We start from the raw sequence: 17,758 nt of genomic DNA, 5'->3' as shown, positions 1-17,758 counted from the left end.
CGCAAAGCCATGTAGAAAAAGTTGGGCCTTCTGGGCTTCTACTCTAATTTCCAATCAACTTGCAGTTTCACATCAAATTTGCATCTTGGGCACTTGGGATGTCTGCAATAGCAGTTGTCCCTTTTTTTCCTTACTATTTGATTGTGTAGGCAACAATATTCATTAGCATGCATGTACATTGAATCTATTCTCTTTCATTTGCTTCCTCAGGTCAGTTTTCTGTGATTATTTTAGTCCTTCACTTATTTTAAGGCGATACATCAGAACTCCATGTGTTAATTGCCTATCTTGTGATGTGGTACTTCAGAAAGGCAAGCTGCACTCACATGGCAAACTTTAGTGTTTTATTTTAACTTCTTCAAATGTTTTGCTCGCAGAGGTAGATGCCGTTTTGATGTAAATTCAAATATTGTGCTCACTGTAGCAGGAATATTCTAAGTTCCTTCCATCTCCTTTGCAAGACTGGAGATGAGCCCACAAGCTTCAAAGCTTCTCTGGAATTTTTTAGAAACAGATATTCAAATATTGGCTATGGCGAGGAGAGTGGTGTGGTTTCTTACATTTCCATGTTTATTAACATCATAGAGACATGTATATTCCAACAACCTTTAAATAACTGTCTCAGCCATTTAGTTTGTTGACACAGTAAACATTTGCTTCACCTTTTCTAATTAGCTCAGAGATTTATGGGGCGGAAAATACTTAGCTTGATCTTGGATAAGTCGAAAGCAAATGTCCTTTATAAATTATCTTTTCACTCCAGAACTGGAGGTGTGTACTAGTATTTTTTTATTTTTAAAGTGAATGCAACAAATGAACTTCTGTAATATATAATCAGATTTATGTGGGAAAAAAAGATTCAAATTTAAAAACAGAGACAAACTGAAGGTAAGTGAGTGCTGAACTTCTGCTGTGAACATTTTAGGAAAGATACGTTTGTTAACTAATACATGATCTTGTTTAATGAGTAATTACAAATCTTTCAACATAAAATGGATGATAAAACATGTTTTCATAAATGCATAATCAATATTTATCAATATTGTGAAAAGCATGATGGTTTTTACACTAAAATCCATATAATTGGACAATATTGTTCAATGTGTGTGGATTATCATTAGTGCTATACTTGACTGTAGTGATCATATAACAAAAGCTGAATAAAATACCATTCTGCTGCAGACTGATGTTGACGATTCTCATCTGTGTCTGCCAGGTCAGATGGTTCTAACATTTATGTTTGAATTGTAGGACACATGAGAAATAAAATAGCATTCATGCTGTAGAGTGCAGCTCATTTTGATTGACAGCCGGCACAAGGGAGGTGTTGTTGAAACAAAGGCATCAGACAAGTCTACAGCGCCTGAGAACTGACAGGTAAGTTATAATTTGTCCTTTTTGAAAGACTTATTACTTGTACTCAACTTTTTTTTAATTCATTCAAATTTGTCAGGGTTATTAAAATAGCCTTTACTCTCACACAATACAGTATTTTATTACTTTTCTATATTTACCTTTGAGCGCCTTTAAACAAAATAATAAAACTCAAGCAAAGTTAACAGAAAAGTCAAACTCCCTCACTTTTTTTCTTCAAATACTTCATACATGGGTAGAGACACATACTGTAAATGTTATTTTCCATGATGAAATGTGATCCACCATTCTTGTTTTAGTTGTGCAGCAAGTTGATTGTCAGTCAAGTGTGCAGCATTCAAAAAATGTACCGCTCCATAATTCATAAGCATTATATTTGTGCATAGCATGTGAAAGTTAGTCTTTTGAGATGCATTTCAGCCCTTTTGTTGTGTTGACATTGATTGTAATCAGACATATGTCAGCATGTTTAAATGTCTTACGTCTTTTATGCACTATTCTTTTAGGGTTCAGATTGGAAAATGATGAAGAAATCATTTTGTCTGGGGGCAACAATGGCAACCAGGTAAGTTACACATTAATTGATAATAAACATTTAATTGTAAAACACAAAGATCAATGAAAAGTATTATATCATAACACAGAAATTAAACTGTAGTAAAATTCCAGCTGTCTAAATATAGTTATTAATGTTACTTCATGTTGTTTTTTTTTATCTTTCTTTCAAGATATTTAATTACAGGGGGAGTTAGTTTTCTTTTTTTAACTACGTTTGAAGATACTACTTAAATACTGTGGCAGTTTTCGGATCCTTTTTTTATGATCAAAACTAACAAATTTAATTTATCAGAGATTTTACATTTTATTACTCAACATTAATCTCGTGCAAATGATTCTACCGTTGCTTAAAACATAATAATAATAATCAATTACCTTTCTAATTAGACCAAAAAATAAGGATTTTGTGTTCCCATTGGCTAATATGATGAAAGGAAAGAATCACCATTATCAATATATTGCCAGTTGTTATCAAAGACTTAAATGATTTTTAATATGGCAGCATTGAATATAAGCATTTCACACAAAAGTGTTATACATTATATGTAACAAAAGTTTTTTCAAACTCACTGTACTGTTGCAAAACAACAAACATTAATGACCAGATTTGTTAAATCTTTTAGTAAAACCCAATTTATCTGATTCATATGTTGGAGAACGACCCAGCGCCACCAGTACTGCTTGAGTTTACAGCCTCTGACACTCGGTAGACATCTGTAGGATCAACAATGAAAAGTTGATTAGAAAAAGTTCATTCATGTGAGCAACTATGGAAAAGAAATAGAGAAAACATACTTTTTTTTCCTTGAAGTTGTCTTAACCATTTTAGACCACTCAATGAGGAAATTCCGCCAGTCGTACTCTAATAGAAACCACAATGGAAAGAGCAGTAGTAAAACTGATACTAAATAAAAAGTTACTTTTATATTGTAGTGTTGGATGAAAGGGTAAAACATGACGCAGTGGTAAACGATTCACAGTGTCATTTTCAGTTTTTGGGTGTATTTGGGATTAGGTTAAATGACGCCTCAGTTTTTTATTTTTCTGCTTTTAGGTTCTGATTATGCAAAGCATTCGTTTTTTCAAGCAACCATGTTTTGTTCAGATTCAGCGACGGCCAATCGTATGTGTATGTCTGATGAGCACTCCATCAACAGCCGAGCTTATATTGATGCAGGAATGCAAAGGCGCACCAAATGAAACAAGCCCAGGAAACCTGTTTTTAGCGTTTACACATACAATATTTTTGTTATACAACCACACCCATATGAATTCTTGTTTTCTTCCACATACAAAGATGAGAAGCTGACATGTTTATACGGAAGCATTTAGTTTATCAGTCTGGATTGATAAACACTTACTGTAGTTTGTTTCGAGCCGGAGCCTGAGCTTGACATTTGTCGTTTTTTGGAGAGAATGGCACGGATCTGTAAACAAATTGATACTATAATTAATCATTTGTAATATTGATACCTTAAAATGTGTATAACGCTTCAAGTATTGTTGATAAATAAAATACATGGTAACAATCCATTAAAAGTTGATAATTGATTAATGTCATTCATATATATCCATCTTTGTTATGCAAATAATGAAATTACTGAAATTACCCTTGCATCCAGTAGTGTCCCAAACACTAAAATGAAAAAACCCTAAGAGACAGGCAATAAAACACAAGGATCCAGTTACATTACACAAAATATACTACTGAGAAATAAAATTGGGAAAAAAGTGACAAGAAGTTACCTGCAATGAATTGAAGAAAGCAAATGCAATGTGAATCCCCTTATTTTGGGAAGATATCATAGTTCCTACTCCCAAAGACCACGTCAATCCAAATAAAGGTGTCAGAATAATCACACATCTCAGAATAACAGCCAGGATGTTCTTTTCATCAGTCGGTATGGCATCCCTAGCTCCTCGTTTTAACATTTTAAACATGACAACAATTACAATCAAAATATTAATAGCTACTATAATCAGGGCAGGTATCACTAGGGCCAGCAGTGCTTTAGTCTTGAACCAGTTGAGCCAACATGCATCATTTTCCCTGATGTATCCTTTTTGTGGGGCTGTGGCAGCAACAGTGACAACAGCTATTATAAGTGGAAACACATAACCCAAAACAAAGGCAATAGCCATCATTACTGATTTTGACGGTTGGGAAAAGACCATAACAGTTCGGTAGAATAGAAGAAGACCTGACACAAGCATCCAGAAGAAAAGAGCCAAGTAGAAAAAGTGCATAAAAAATGTTGCTGTGCTACATGGGCCTAGGGGGGTCCTATGCTCTTCCCCTGGGTTTTCAAGGGGGTTCTTGGCATAAGAGGAAGCAATTATGAAACAAATGTCTGCAATAATCAAAGATAGAGCACTGTTCACAATGCACAAGTGGCGCATGAAGGCAGTGCTGTTTCTTGTCAAGGCTTTCCAAACATATCCTTCAATGATGAGACATATGAGGAGACTTGCTATAGATATCCCAACTCCGATATATGTGATAATATCTAAAGCAACTCGTATTGATTCTGGGATATCTGTTGCCATCAGAATTGAGAACGAAGTAAGGTGGTTGCAGTTGCAGGTCACGGTGTTGTTTACATCGGAAACCAATTTACAACCTTCATCGTCCCAAGCACCAAAGTTGTCAAATAGAGAAAAATTCCAAAAGACACATTGTGGACTCTGTGTCAAGGAAATGTTGTCTTTTTTGAAGCTCAGGCTAATATTCTGAATGTCTATGTTTATACTGACAAGTGCAATTGCAGCATTAATGGTGTTGTTAAAGGGAGCAGGTGTGTTTGTGAGGGAGCCATTATTAAAGGTGGAGTTTCGTGGTGGCAAAACATTATCCAGAGTGGAGAAAATAACTGTTGTGATGAAGAGATTTGTACTGTTGGTCTCTGGAATCTCAATGATAACGCTGGAGTTGAGTTCTGCCAAAAAGGAGTCATTGAACGCTATTCTGTTGAGGAGTATTAATTCAGTACTGATGTTAAAATCCCCAACTAATTCATTGGAAATAGTCTCGATTGAATTCAGTAATTTGGAGCTGTCATTTCGAGTGACATTTTCTCTCAGTACTTCCCAGGATTCCCTTGCATCATCGCTAATGAGGACGTCAACTGTTTGGAGCACATCCTGCAAATATATGAACACATTTCCTTATCAGATTGAGTATTGGGTGATAACGCTACATGGAAATAGAAGGATGCCTTACCTCCATGACAGTTTGAGTCACATCAGTAGAAACATTGGCAATGGCGTTAAGAAGCCCAACAATAGCTGATATAGTTGCTGATGAATCCACAATGTTTTGTTTTTCATCCTGTGTTACTTTACTAAGATTTGCAGCAAATTCTGGTACTTCTTCTTCCACCAAATCCTACGAATGAATCATTGTAACTTAGTTAATCAAATAGGTTCACTATATTCATTTTGGTTTTTAAGCCTCATCCTTAAAATTGCCTTCAAATTGTTGGATATTACAATTTATCGCGTATAAGCCGCCCCCCGATTGACAATTTTCCCCTCAGTATTCATGGTCATAATAGGGAGTACACTTTTAAGTGAAAGTCTTAAATAAAATCATCACATGTGGTATTTCTGAGATACTGTATGAATCAAAAGCACATTAGGGTCAATATCATAAGGAATTAATTCATCCTGTAATGGTTGTTTTCTTACTGCAAAACAGAAAATAACCACAAAATACTAAATCTTACTTTGCAAGTCTTGTGTGCATATAAGCCGTACCTTTTGATTGAGTCATATTTTTTTGTTTTATTACAAATTCGACTTATATGCGAGAATATACGGCACATACTTGGCACCTCTGAATGCTCTGAGTGAATACGAGACTGACTAGAAGCTTAAACGTTTCTTCTTGACCCAATGAGTGATACAAAATAGAAAATATTTTACATTTGGTCTCATCTACCTCAGAAACAATTTGCAAGTCCTTGATTTCAGTCACAATGCAGTTGTCTTCCAGAAGACTCCATTCTCCTGTATCCTTACATATTGCAGTCCTGCTCCCCTCTTGACCAGGATCACATGCAATGCTTGAGATGTCACCTGGTCGTCCATTCCCATACAACGTATCTTTACATGTGGCATCTTTAAAGGAAAAAAAATCCACACAAATTATAGTAATAGTAGGTATTGTTAGAGAAAAAGGCATGTCTCACCGTCATTAAAAATGATCATTGTTGTTCTTGCTTCAAAGTCATTTGGGTTATCTACTCTACATGTAAAACGTAATTCTTGGGTTGTTGATTCCCCACAGCCACTTAGATCATATCTGTGCAAAATGCAGTAGTTGTCTCCAGATTCCTTGATCTCTGTTAAGATTCATATTATTGCTTGGAAAGATTTCACAGACTGATCATGAACAATTTATTGGTGGGTTTCAAGCATACCTGAGTTTAAAAGAATAGTGTCCTGAAACCACTTGACAGTATAGTCTGACTGTACACAACACTCAAGTGGCTGTGTCTCTCCATTTGAACACTGAACATTGATTTTACTGGGTACTCGCACATTTGGTGCTTTTTTGATTCTTGTTGCTAGTCCCACTTGAACAAAAGTCATTAGACTTCCCATTAAGTTACATTCATAAAGACCTGTTTGATGGCAAATGACTATTAGGCTTTTAAAATCATTCAATGATCAATGTAGTTAGTTTTGCTTACCAGCATCAGCCAGAATTACTTTGTTAATTGTAAGCACGGATAGTGTTTCAAATAAAGCAATTTGAGTCCGTCCACTGTTTTTGATTTGCTTTCCACCAAATTTCCATTTAGCTGAGGTGATTGTTCCCAAATTAATACCAGCAGGAGGGGGGCCACATGTCAATGTCATTGACCTTCCAGTGAATGTCACAGGTGGAAATACAATTTCAGTTGTACCTTGGGAAACAATATAACTTGCAGTTAGAGGTACTGGAAATGGTTAAAACACAAGTTTATTAAAAAGTATGGTACTTAAACTTACTCCTGTAATGTACAGTAACACCACCAATGACTGGAGCAATTGGCTGTATTGCTTCAGGAACTCTTTTGTTCACCACACTAAGTTCCTCATTGTCGATTTGTGATGTTTTTAGGGTGAAATCTGTTATCACACTCCCTGGTCTGTGGGAAGTGACAGAAGCAGCCATTAAAATTTTGACAAAAAATCAGACTGTTTGTGCCATGTTTACCTGAAACCTGCAACATCAACATCTAAAAATCCTGTGAGTTCTTGATAGGCGTTACGTAACTGTGTGTAAGAAACAAAATCAGGACTTGGATGCATGCAAAAAAATGTTAAAAATGATATGCTTAATTAGAACTTACCACAGGACTGATCCTTGACTCAAGCTCAATGTAAGCAGGGCTTGTTGGCTCACTCAATTCAGCAGTGTAGTTTATGGCTAATCTGATGGTCATTTGCAATTTCTTAACTGTTGACAGAGAAATCAGATGAAACACCAGAGCAGACCAAGAGCAGTTATGCTGGTAGTGGTTTTACCAGCGGTTTAACATGTTTGTCATTTCATTTTAAAGTGTTTGACTTCACCTGTTATTGTCGGAGACGTTGGAATTGTACCTTGAATTTGAAAGTATTGAAAGAAGAAAATCCATAGTTAATTTCATCAACTTTGGAAAAATGTTTTAAGATTCATTTGACATATATGGCACTGAATAGTAACAGATCTTTGTCTAACAAGCATTCCAATTTACAACAAAGTACCAAATTTAATGGATTCTTACTTGTTACTTGTGTTGATGTTTGCATTATTGTAGTATTTGCTTCAGTTGATGGTGCTAGACTTGTACTTTTAATTGTTACACCAGTTGTAATTGATGGAGTCGTTAGAGATGTTGAAACCAGCGTTGAGTCTTTAAAAAGATGATTTATTGTTATTGATGAGTAATGTTTTTTGTGATGTTGTTGCTATATGAACAAAAACTGCTTTCAATGTAACAAATTTCTTTATTCATTTATGTATAAAGTAATTACTTTTGATGAAACAAATACCTGTATAGAAAATCCTGTACATTTACACTGGCAATGGTAGGCAAGCAATTATTGACAGGGAAGGGCTGAAAGCAGGTGAGCATTGCAAGCCCTCCCTGTTCAAATGGATTGGACATTTACCACCATCTTTGGCAGTCAATAAGTAACCATGTCACTTACGTTGTGTTGTCGGAATTGTAGTTGAGGGACAGGTAGTGTCTTCAAAGAAAAATAGAGAAGCAGAATTAATATATTTTCTTTGCCATAATATGTATTTGGAGTATTAGTCTATACGTACTGAGTTGATGAACTGATTGACAATATATTCCACCAGACGGAATAATATTGATGCATCCACAAGAGTCGTTTCTGATGTTATCACATGATCCGTACTGTAAACACTGGTCGCATGTCCAACGATGGTCATCTTCACATCTGCACTGGTAAACACCATTGTTCGCACTGCAAACTGCAGTAGTACGACAATATGGTTTTAGCTTTGTGACAGTGTAGCTGAATTATTTGTCTTTGTTACAACTAGGACAGGCTCTTATAGTGCAGAAACTATGGTACCTGTAGTCAAAGATATATCAACGATTTTTGCATTGCCACTGACGGAAATGGGAAAAGTGGTGTTTCGCAGAATGTTCCTCAGCTGGGTTATCACACTCATATCTTGGTTGGTGGTTAGCTCAATGGAGATGAGATATTCATGATCAAATGGAGGAGCTGTAGGGGAAGAAAGTACATGTATTAATCCTTATTTCCAATTTATTTACAGTGGTACCTCCACTTACGACTGCTTCTACATACTACAAAACTTAGATTATATAGACTTTGGTTTAGATGCTAGCATGATTCTATTTACGAAAAATCCAAGGTATAAAGAAACCTTGTGGAACCAATTTATTTTGTAAGTAGAGGTACCACTGTATATTATTTTCAATGAATACCATCTGGTTACTCTTACATGGTGTTGTTGCTGGAGTTGTTGTTGATGGAGGACAAGGTGTAAAGTCTATATGGAAAAAAGTTGATGTTATATTACTATTTACATCAAATTTGTTCAAAGAATTTGTGATTATTGTATTTGTTCATTTCTTCCTTAATAAGTCTCAAGTCTTACCATGTTGTTTCACTTTTTGGCAATATAGTCCCCTGAAAGGAATGGCATTTATGCATCCACATGTGTCATTTGTAATTTTGTCACATGAACCATGCAAAAAACACTTGTCACATGGCCAACGATACCCCTCCTCACATCTGCACTGGTAACCATGACTGCTTGGACTGCAAACTACAATGATAAGAAATTAAAGATTAGCGATCCACCCAAAAAATGTCTTCAACTCATAAATTGCTTACATAGACAAAATATTTACCAGATTTAAAGGAGAAAAAGAGAATTAAAAAAAATAATAATAATTTCAAAGCAACCATATTGGAGTAAAGGGTGTTTTCAATAAAATGTAAATGGTTGCTTCAGGAAATTATTGTTGCACATACGTTTTTATTTACCTGTATTTATATTGATATCAGAAATATTTGAATTGCTGTTCATCTCGATAGCGTAATTTGTGTTTCTCAGAATGTCTCTAAGTAGGTTTATCACTAATGTTCGTTCAGCTCAATTGAGAAAATGTATTCATAATGGATACTTAACATTAAAAATAAAAAAGGAAGCCATCCATGTGCCTACCTGTGGTGAGTTCAATGTATGTCAGATTTACATTGGAATCCAGACTCAGGGGCAGATTAAACATCAGGATGTGTATCAGGTTGTGAAGATAGTCCACTGTCTCAATACTCGTCACATTTAGCTCAATGGATACTTCATACTCATACTGGCTAAATGGTTCTGCAGTGGAGATATACAAATTAGGACAAATTATTTCATGAGAATCATACGTGAACTCTCGTCTCTGAACCTCTTTGCCAATCATCTTAAAGACTGGCTGATGGATGAACAATATTAGATCACATTAAATAACTTAGAATTATGTTTTGTGTTACATAAAGTTACATTAAAAGTATGTGTCTGTATATATTGATCCAAGTTAATTTAAATTACTTTGTTCTGTTACGAGTGAGTTGACGTGGAAGGTCATACCTCGTCTTCTTCTTCAGGTTCCAGATATACTTTAAAAAGTGCAAAAACACCCCTAAAAAGCTGATCCATCAATTTATTGCATAGGCAAAAGAACTGGGGAAGGCTACCTACTCTCTTGACCCTTAGGGTGAATTCCAAAATAATAAATTATACATTTTCCCACTTACTCAATCTCTTTCTCTAGACAAAACTCCACATAGGAAGAGATTCTAACTCCTCTTAAGAGTGGTGTTACCAAAGCTATCTAGTTGGAATTCCTCAAATTTTGCACGTCAACTCACCTGCAAGAAAGATTTCCTATCTCTATAATGAGATTCTATCACAGAGGAACCCAACCAACTTATATTTCATCTAAAAAGATTACATGTTTTTTTCACATTGTGTGATGGTATCTCATGCAAAGGCGACAGAGAATTTTCAATTTTTATCCCACAGTAGATATGGTGTTTATCATCTTTTAGTGACAGACTTCAGCAACAACCAAGAAGTATCCAATCACATTTTTTTTTTTCATTGACGTGATTTCAGTTTCTGTAGCTGGATATTCCCAGTCATCGAAAACCCAAACATTTGCAGGAAATTGAAGTAATATTACAGGCTAAAAGTCATACAATTTGTAGGATACAGTCCTAATGTTACTTATCATTGCATTAGTTGAACTGTAATTTGTTCAGTTTAGACAGACTTCAACTAAACACAAAACAGCATTTGCTGACAGGAGTAGCGTGAGTGACGTATTGTTGCGTGACAAAACAAGACCAGTCTGAATAAAGCAGTAATGCTCCCCATAGCTGGTGATCCAATGGACCCATGCTCCTTAAAAAAAGGTCTGTACCCTTCCAGGCCCAAACCCAACAACTAACACGCCTGGTTTTAGTTGTGTCCCTAGGAACATGCTACAAAGAAAGGGAAACCATTTTTGAAAAATTATATATTACTCCTAGAAGTTTTCTGAATGATGTAATATCCCTCTACAAAGACCTGTTTTCCCTGAATAACACTGCCAAACAACTTAGCTCATATGATAACCATGCCACAAAAAGTCAATGTTTTGCAACTCATGCAGAGGAACAGGAAAAATACAAGATCAAATACCATATAAATATCAAGTTGATCTCACTTACCCACCCGCGATGTCTCACTATTGGTGTGATGTTCGGGGGATTCAACCTGATTATATTACGAAAAAGAAAATGTGTTTTATCTTTCAGCAATCCTTAAAAATGTTATACCAGTATCACCTAAAAAAAACCTCTTCACAAATAATACAGAAGTTATTTTCTAGATAATAAAAACATTTGTACCTTTAACAATAGCAGCTGAATGTTAAATAAAATTGCATAGCAATATCGCTCATTGATAAAGTTTGCTGAAATCTTGCCCTTGGGCTGTTATTCTTTTACTAAAACTACAGGGATCCAACATACCACAATGTAAGATTCACTTTCAATAAAATACATTTCAAAACAGCATTAAACATACCGTTGAAAGTAGCCGTGAGAATTTATTGGCATTTCCTGTTTCCAGAATACACAGGGTCACCACTAGAACAATAATCAAGCCATTCTCATATTTTGCCATTCCTAGGAAGAGAGAAAGCAAGAATGAAACTTTCTTATTGATTTAATTCATATATTGTACGATCAGTAAAAAGTTGGACAATTACATAATTCATATAGTTTAGTTTTTAACCAGCATCACAATAGACATTACTGCAAATCTTGCTTTGCTGCATTTTCCCTTCAGTTTTTGGTGAAACATATTTGCAATAGGCGGCTCGGTAGCTGAGTGTTTAGCACATCCGCCTCACCTGGTGCCCAAAATCAGCTGGGATAGGCTCCAGCACCCCGTCGTGAGGATAAATGGTTTAGAAAATGAATGATGATATTTGCAATGGGGGATTGAATAGACCAAGGGTGCATGTTACGTTGAATGGGATCTACCAGTCAATCACATGAGAGAAAGATTTAGTAGTTTGTTACTTTGCTTTGGGCCTGAACAATGTCCTGAAAAGTGCCCACCACAATACTCTGGCTATATATATATATATATAATATAAATATCAACTAAGAAATTATTTGATCAAATTCACATTGATCGACAGTCAAAAATGTAGAAAACAGAAAATTCTGGAACAGTTTGAACTCTTATTACAATCCTGTTGTTTGTGCTCCGTTCCTTTTCAAACATTTTGTTATAAAACCGGTTACAGAGATTAGTGTGGCCCAGTGACGTATCATTTGTACCATTTGAATTGTCTGATTCGGAACTGGACAAAGTAAAGTGCCATTGAATAGGACTCACTTATTACTGCCTGAGGACATCTGTTGATCAAGGGAATTTCTATTGTGAATGCTGAGTCAAGTATTCACACTAATCCCCAGTTCAAATGTACACTGGGAGTAAAAGAACTTCTACAGTAAGTTGTTGTGCAGTTCTGTTTAGTTGCCATCTTGTCGTTCTGTTAACTCTGACCAAAAAAAATAGATGAATTAAAAACAGTAAACTCATTGGGTTTTCACTGTTTGCATGGACAGGGGACTACTACAAAGTTATATTATATTATATTATCTTGAGTGAGAGAGCTTTTTTTTACTATAAGAGAAGAAATGTAAAAAATGTCCATGTTACCTGCAAACGACCTGGAAAACTTGTGAAAAAAAGTGATGTGTGACACTTAGTGACGTGGTATGCAATACTAGTTGTCAGATAATTTCTTTCCATTGGATTTACATATTGATCAAAGCCCTAAATTAAAAATTAAAAGTTCCTGACTTTCTGAGAAGTTTAAATATTTATTAGTTTAAAACCTTTCAAAATGCTCATCCTTGGCATGTAAGATACCCATTTTGTATCACTGTAGTAGTTTTGAAGTGGAGCTGGACTTTTGACAAATATCCATCACCCTCAAGTAACAAGGCAATGAACTAATAATGCAAAATACCATGCAAAAGAAATTAGCTAATCATTCAGATAAAACTGTTGAATATATGAGTGATTAGGGTGGCAGATTATCATTGATTTCTGTGTGTGAAAGTATCCATAGATTATTTACTTTACGTATTAACCGAGGTTGGGTTGCTTGGCATTAAATTGATAACTAAACCAGCCCCTGAATTGAGACACAGCAATGAATGGATACTACTTTGTTTTCCCTTCAAATGTTAACCATAATTTATTCCAAGCCTTTTGGCAGATGCTTTACATTGGTTCAACCATCTTCTACTTTCCCTGACTCAGTAATAACCCAAAATCAGAAGCTTATTTTCATTTGTTAATTTTCTATAATTATTTCCTTTATTAAGTTATATTTCTTTGTATTTGTGGCTATAAACCACTCCAAACATAGAGCTACACATAATTTTTAATAGATTACGTCCCACAAAGAAATATTTTTTTTGCTTCTGCTTAAAAACACTAATTGATTACACTGTACTTATATAAAGCAGTATACCAAACATAATATAACATGATGTATGCAAACTCTTTAAGTTACTATTCATGATGATAAACTACAGTATTGTGCTGTCAATAATTTGCAATATCTCGTCAGTTTATTGACTTAAAGAAAAGAAAATGAAAAGCAAATCAATGCAAAAAAAATCAACATAATAAATAAAACAGAGATATTAAAGAAGTATGCCCTTACCTTAGTTTAAATTCCCTCCCTCTCCTTCTGATATTACCCCTTTTAAGTATGTGTTTTCAAACATTTTATGATGGTAACAGTTAGAAGCTTAGTGCTTTTAAAGGTTGCCAAACCCGTATGCTGAACTATGGGAAACATGCTGCTTGAAATACTTCCTGAAATTTGGTATGATGTGCACACATACACGTGCACACACACACAAAAAAATGCTTATATGGCAATATATTTTTCACATGTTTCCTTGTTTTTATTGTTACTATCTGACTTTTGAACAATAGTGGGTTTTGAATAATAATATTGCATGATGCTGGCATGATGGCTATGACATAGAAAATATCAAACCTATTGAAAATAATTACACTTAAGCTACTGATATAATTAGTGGTTGAGAATTAGTACCCTGAAGCAAAATTGTCACACATACACACTAATCTGAGAGAGAGAGAGAATTATTCATTTTTAGAATGTATTTGAACATTGTAGTGCTATTCCATAATAATTGCCAAAACACCTTAAAGCTATTTTGGTGGCGTATATAGGACAAGTTGTAAAAAAGTCACAATTGTTGGCACATTTTTGGGTTCAAAAGTTAAATAGAGTTGTTTTTTATTAATAGGGTTACTTAAATCTGAACCGCTTTATCCTCATTAGGGTGCTGGAGCTGATTTGAGTTGTCTCCAGGCCAGAGGTGGAGGACACCCTGAATCGGTGGACATCCAATCACAGGGCACAAGGAGACGAAGGACAACCATGCACACTCATACCCATACCTAAGGGCAATTTAAAGTGTCCAATCAGGCTACCATGCATGTTTTTGGAAAGTGGGAGGAAACCGGAGTACCCGAAGGAAACCCACGGAGGGCCGGGGAGGACATGCTAACTCCACACAGGTGGACGTGACCAGGTTTTGATCCCAAGACCCCAGAGCTGTGAGGCCGACGCGCTAACCACTGGAGCCGCCCATGAATGTAAGTGCAAATATTTATAGTTTCATGCCATGATTTCAGTTTACAATCAATGTAAATGAGGTATTCAAAATAATAATGGATAGATTAAAACTTGTTTTTTAATTTTTGTATTTCCAGCATTACCTCTATAAATAATACTTGGTTACCAAAACATCTTCCCGCTTATTCTTTTTAAGTTCCTCCTGTTCTGTGAATTCACAAAAGTCTTGTTCATTGTTCGGGATAAGCGGCATATTTGCTGCAGTATTGGTGTGTGTACTTGTGTTGTTGATGTGTGTAACCGGAGCTGTCTGTGCATTGTGACCTTTTAGTAGATGTGAACAAAATGTCACTTACGTCAGGCGAGACAAGAATAGAACAAGCAGGAGGATTGTGCTCAAAAAAGGAACACATTTTGATCATTCATATATATTGCATACACTGCAATGGACTTAGAATGTAAGCACATAACAGATGTGTGCTTTTCTTATTTTTCTTATTCTTTTCTTATTTTTTTTAAACAGGTAACAAAACATAAAAGAAATGAAAAGACCAACTATCACACTAAGTTATAACAAATATTGAGCTTTTTATTGATTGATTTTAAAGTACAAAGTAAATAGTGGCTATGTTTGTGAATATTGAAATCATCCACTCAACCCATTACCACCTTCATTTTCTTATACATATAGCAATTTAGAAAAAAACAAGTCCTCGCAACCTGAAGTTTAAGTTGGGAATCTTCATCTTCTTTCATGCCTCTCTTAAATTCCCAGCACATCTGTAAAGCTTTGTTACTCCTTTCGGAACACTCTTATTAGAGTAGAATAGTCGTTAAGAGATTCAATCCACCTCTGCCGCTGATACTCCTCTTATCTTGTTGTTTTTTTCTTTGATTTTGAAGTGGGGTAGTACTTTCCAGTTCATTTTAAAGTACATTTAATGGAAACAAAGTGCATTTGGTCTTTCTTGTGAAATTAAGTACTCTATTTCAAGTAGAATGTGAAGTATGCATATCTTGTATTCCGGCACACAATCATTGACATGCCAAGCAGGGGTGAATACATAAAAATGGTTGTGAAATAATGATAATCAAAATGTTAATTATGTAATGAAAGGGGGAGAAAAAAGTATTGCACTTGATATGTTTTCTTCCCCCCCCCCCCCATGCATACATATGGAACAAATTACAATTAGAGCACTGATGGCAGAGTTAATTACAACTTCAACTAAAGTTACATACATATATTTTGACGCAAATCCCTCAAATTAATGCAACAAAGCAATTATTCTTGATTTAATCTCAGAAAAGATGATCCAGTTTTGTTCTCTGTTGAGATGTGTAAATATTTTTTGCAAAGAGGACTTAAGCTATATGAGCTAGCACTAAAAATGTATGTTTTTATTTGTCTATTTATTTATGATCAGATCTCATTCAGGCACATAAGCTTAGGTCTATATCATACATACAAACATCGACAAATGGCGCTACTGTATGTTTTCTTTAGGAAAATAATCTTTTGCAGGATTTGAGCTGTTTTAGTGTGGAAGTTTGAGTTTTGAAAAGATGGTGTGGTTTTGTTCTTATAGTTTATATGTGGGGAAAATGCAGCGATGTTTTTATGAATTATGTTTATGCAATTGAGAAAAACAGTAGTTTTTGAGTTGTTTGGCAATTATTTTAAAGCCATATCTGCAAAATTGAGATTTCCTACATTACTCTGAAGCCAATACATCCGACATTAATTTACACCAAGTACTGACTTTGACCCTGTTGCATGGTTGATAACAAAAAATGCACAAAAAATGAATATAAAACAAACTCATTTTTAAAAAAAGCATCAAAAAATGTTAAAATTGGACACATTTCAACTTAAGTGAGATAATGGATGACTTTGCCAGATCAAACTGGTAGACAATCTCATTTACTTGGTGACATTTGATCACTTTATCTTCTCTTCTGTGAGTTTTCTAGTTGCCCTACAAAAGGTCAGGGAGGTGGCTATATACTGAATCCAAGAGTGTCTGACTAGCCTCCTGACTTTTAACTCCCGCAATCTCAAAAAGCTGGTCCAACTTGTCTTCGGCAGCAGGGATTTCCTCAATGACATGAAGTTCCTCCGGGTTTAGGATGTGAAGCATGTCGTCAAAGATAGGCTGTAGGTCACAAGGGTCAAGGCGTACTTGCCGTAGTACTGTGTCTTTTTTCTCTATTGGGATGACAAACATAAAAATAAAATGTTGACTTCCGACTCAGGTATTATTTAAATATTATTACAATTATTTTTGCTTTAAGGAATATAGGGAGAAAAGTCATAACATGATGCGATTAAAAACGTTACATTACTACTTATTTTTGCATCACTCTGGAAGGTTGGCTACTTGAACAAGGTAGATTGCGGGAGTTTGGCTCCTTGGAAAGGAGATCTCGGAGCAAAAACCTGGTTTGTTTACAAAAGCGTCCTTTACAGCCCTAATGGTGGCCTAAATGCTATCAAATGTACTGAAACAACTACAACATAGAGGTAATTGTAATTCTTTATCTTCAAATATCTCCATGTGTGAGCCAAAATATTAAAATGTTGTGGAAAAGGCAGTTTCTTTCAATAATTAATTTCAAAAAGTGAAACTTGTAGGTTATATTAGTTCACTACACACAAAGAAAAATTAATCACACCTGAATTGGTGGCCAGACATTCAGAGAAACTAATAACTAATAACTAATAACTGCTTGTTATTTTGTTTTTAGGGTTGTTTTTTAAGGCTATGGTTATGTGAAAAATAACTAACTGCTTTAGCCTCTTGTCCTCGATTTCGTTTTTGTTATTTTAGAATATTTTGGTTCCTGATTTCTGATAAAATAAAAATGTTTTGATGTATATTTTTTGTCCTGCCAAAATAAAAATGTATTCAGTTCAATTATAGTTAATTCATTTGTTCATTTTTTCATTGATTCATTAAAATAAAACCTCTGGTTATTTTCCCCCATAGTTCTTAACCATAACACTGAGAAATACTGACAATAACCACACGAGGGCAATCAAAAATCAACCATCTGACCTTTGAGTCAAAAACAACGCGGGGTGTGCTGGAGCCTATCCCAGCTGACTCCGGGCC

General features: G+C 35.1%; 2 protein-coding genes and 2 long non-coding RNA genes across 5 annotated transcripts in view; 1 reads left to right on the top strand and 3 right to left on the bottom strand.

Annotated features, from left to right (window-relative positions):
• Positions 1–50: 50 nt before the first annotated feature.
• LOC144214306 (uncharacterized) lies at positions 51–17,497 on the top strand. The gene is made up of 3 exons (XR_013330227.1): positions 51–1,377; positions 1,881–1,939; positions 14,346–17,497. It is a non-coding gene; the product is annotated as an uncharacterized LOC144214306 (long non-coding RNA).
• On the bottom strand, positions 2,150–9,893 carry LOC144214274 (adhesion G protein-coupled receptor F5-like). Its single transcript, XM_077742731.1, has 21 exons — positions 9,635–9,893; positions 9,062–9,232; positions 8,906–8,953; positions 8,509–8,664; positions 8,234–8,404; positions 8,116–8,154; positions 7,689–7,817; positions 7,495–7,524; positions 7,272–7,378; positions 7,136–7,194; positions 6,928–7,067; positions 6,627–6,842; positions 6,354–6,557; positions 6,123–6,275; positions 5,873–6,051; positions 5,153–5,317; positions 3,679–5,073; positions 3,543–3,584; positions 3,294–3,359; positions 2,728–2,794; positions 2,150–2,646 (listed from the first exon to the last, which is right to left on the bottom strand). The coding sequence occupies exons 1-21, from the start codon at positions 9,876–9,878 to the stop codon at positions 2,576–2,578; spliced, it is 3,852 nt and encodes a 1,283-aa protein (XP_077598857.1). The 5' UTR covers positions 9,879–9,893; the 3' UTR covers positions 2,150–2,575.
• LOC144192858 (uncharacterized) lies at positions 11,170–13,820 on the bottom strand. Of its 2 annotated transcripts, XR_013325471.1 has the most exons (4): positions 13,695–13,820; positions 12,350–12,515; positions 11,528–11,628; positions 11,170–11,215 (listed from the first exon to the last, which is right to left on the bottom strand). It is a non-coding gene; the product is annotated as an uncharacterized LOC144192858 (long non-coding RNA). The 2 variants fall into 2 exon arrangements; XR_013325473.1 differs by lacking the exon at positions 12,350–12,515.
• The window catches only part of tnfrsf21 (tumor necrosis factor receptor superfamily, member 21), an 18,523-nt gene continuing 15,977 nt past the window's right edge, over positions 15,213–17,758 (bottom strand). The window contains exon 6 of the mRNA XM_077742732.1: positions 15,213–16,851. Coding sequence (XP_077598858.1) covers positions 16,622–16,851 — 230 coding nt within the window. The 3' untranslated portion in view covers positions 15,213–16,621. The remainder of the gene's footprint in view (positions 16,852–17,758) is intronic.

Source organism: Stigmatopora nigra, chromosome 2 (assembly GCF_051989575.1).
Source record: "Stigmatopora nigra isolate UIUO_SnigA chromosome 2, RoL_Snig_1.1, whole genome shotgun sequence".
Classification (NCBI taxonomy): domain Eukaryota; kingdom Metazoa; phylum Chordata; class Actinopteri; order Syngnathiformes; family Syngnathidae; genus Stigmatopora; species Stigmatopora nigra.
Note: the sequence above shows the minus strand (reverse complement) of the source record. Positions and strands in the feature narration are given on the sequence as shown.

Coding starts and splice junctions, on each gene's coding strand:
- LOC144214274 (XM_077742731.1), bottom strand. CDS start 9,878: ATGATTGGCAAAGAGGTTCAGAGACGAGAGTTCACGTATGATTCTCAT. Junction 8,155..8,233: donor TCAATCAGTTCATCAACTCA/GTACGTATAGAC, acceptor TTTTCTTTGAAG/ACACTACCTGTCCCTCAACT. Junction 7,525..7,688: donor AACATCAACACAAGTAACAA/GTAAGAATCCAT, acceptor TTCAAATTCAAG/GTACAATTCCAACGTCTCCG.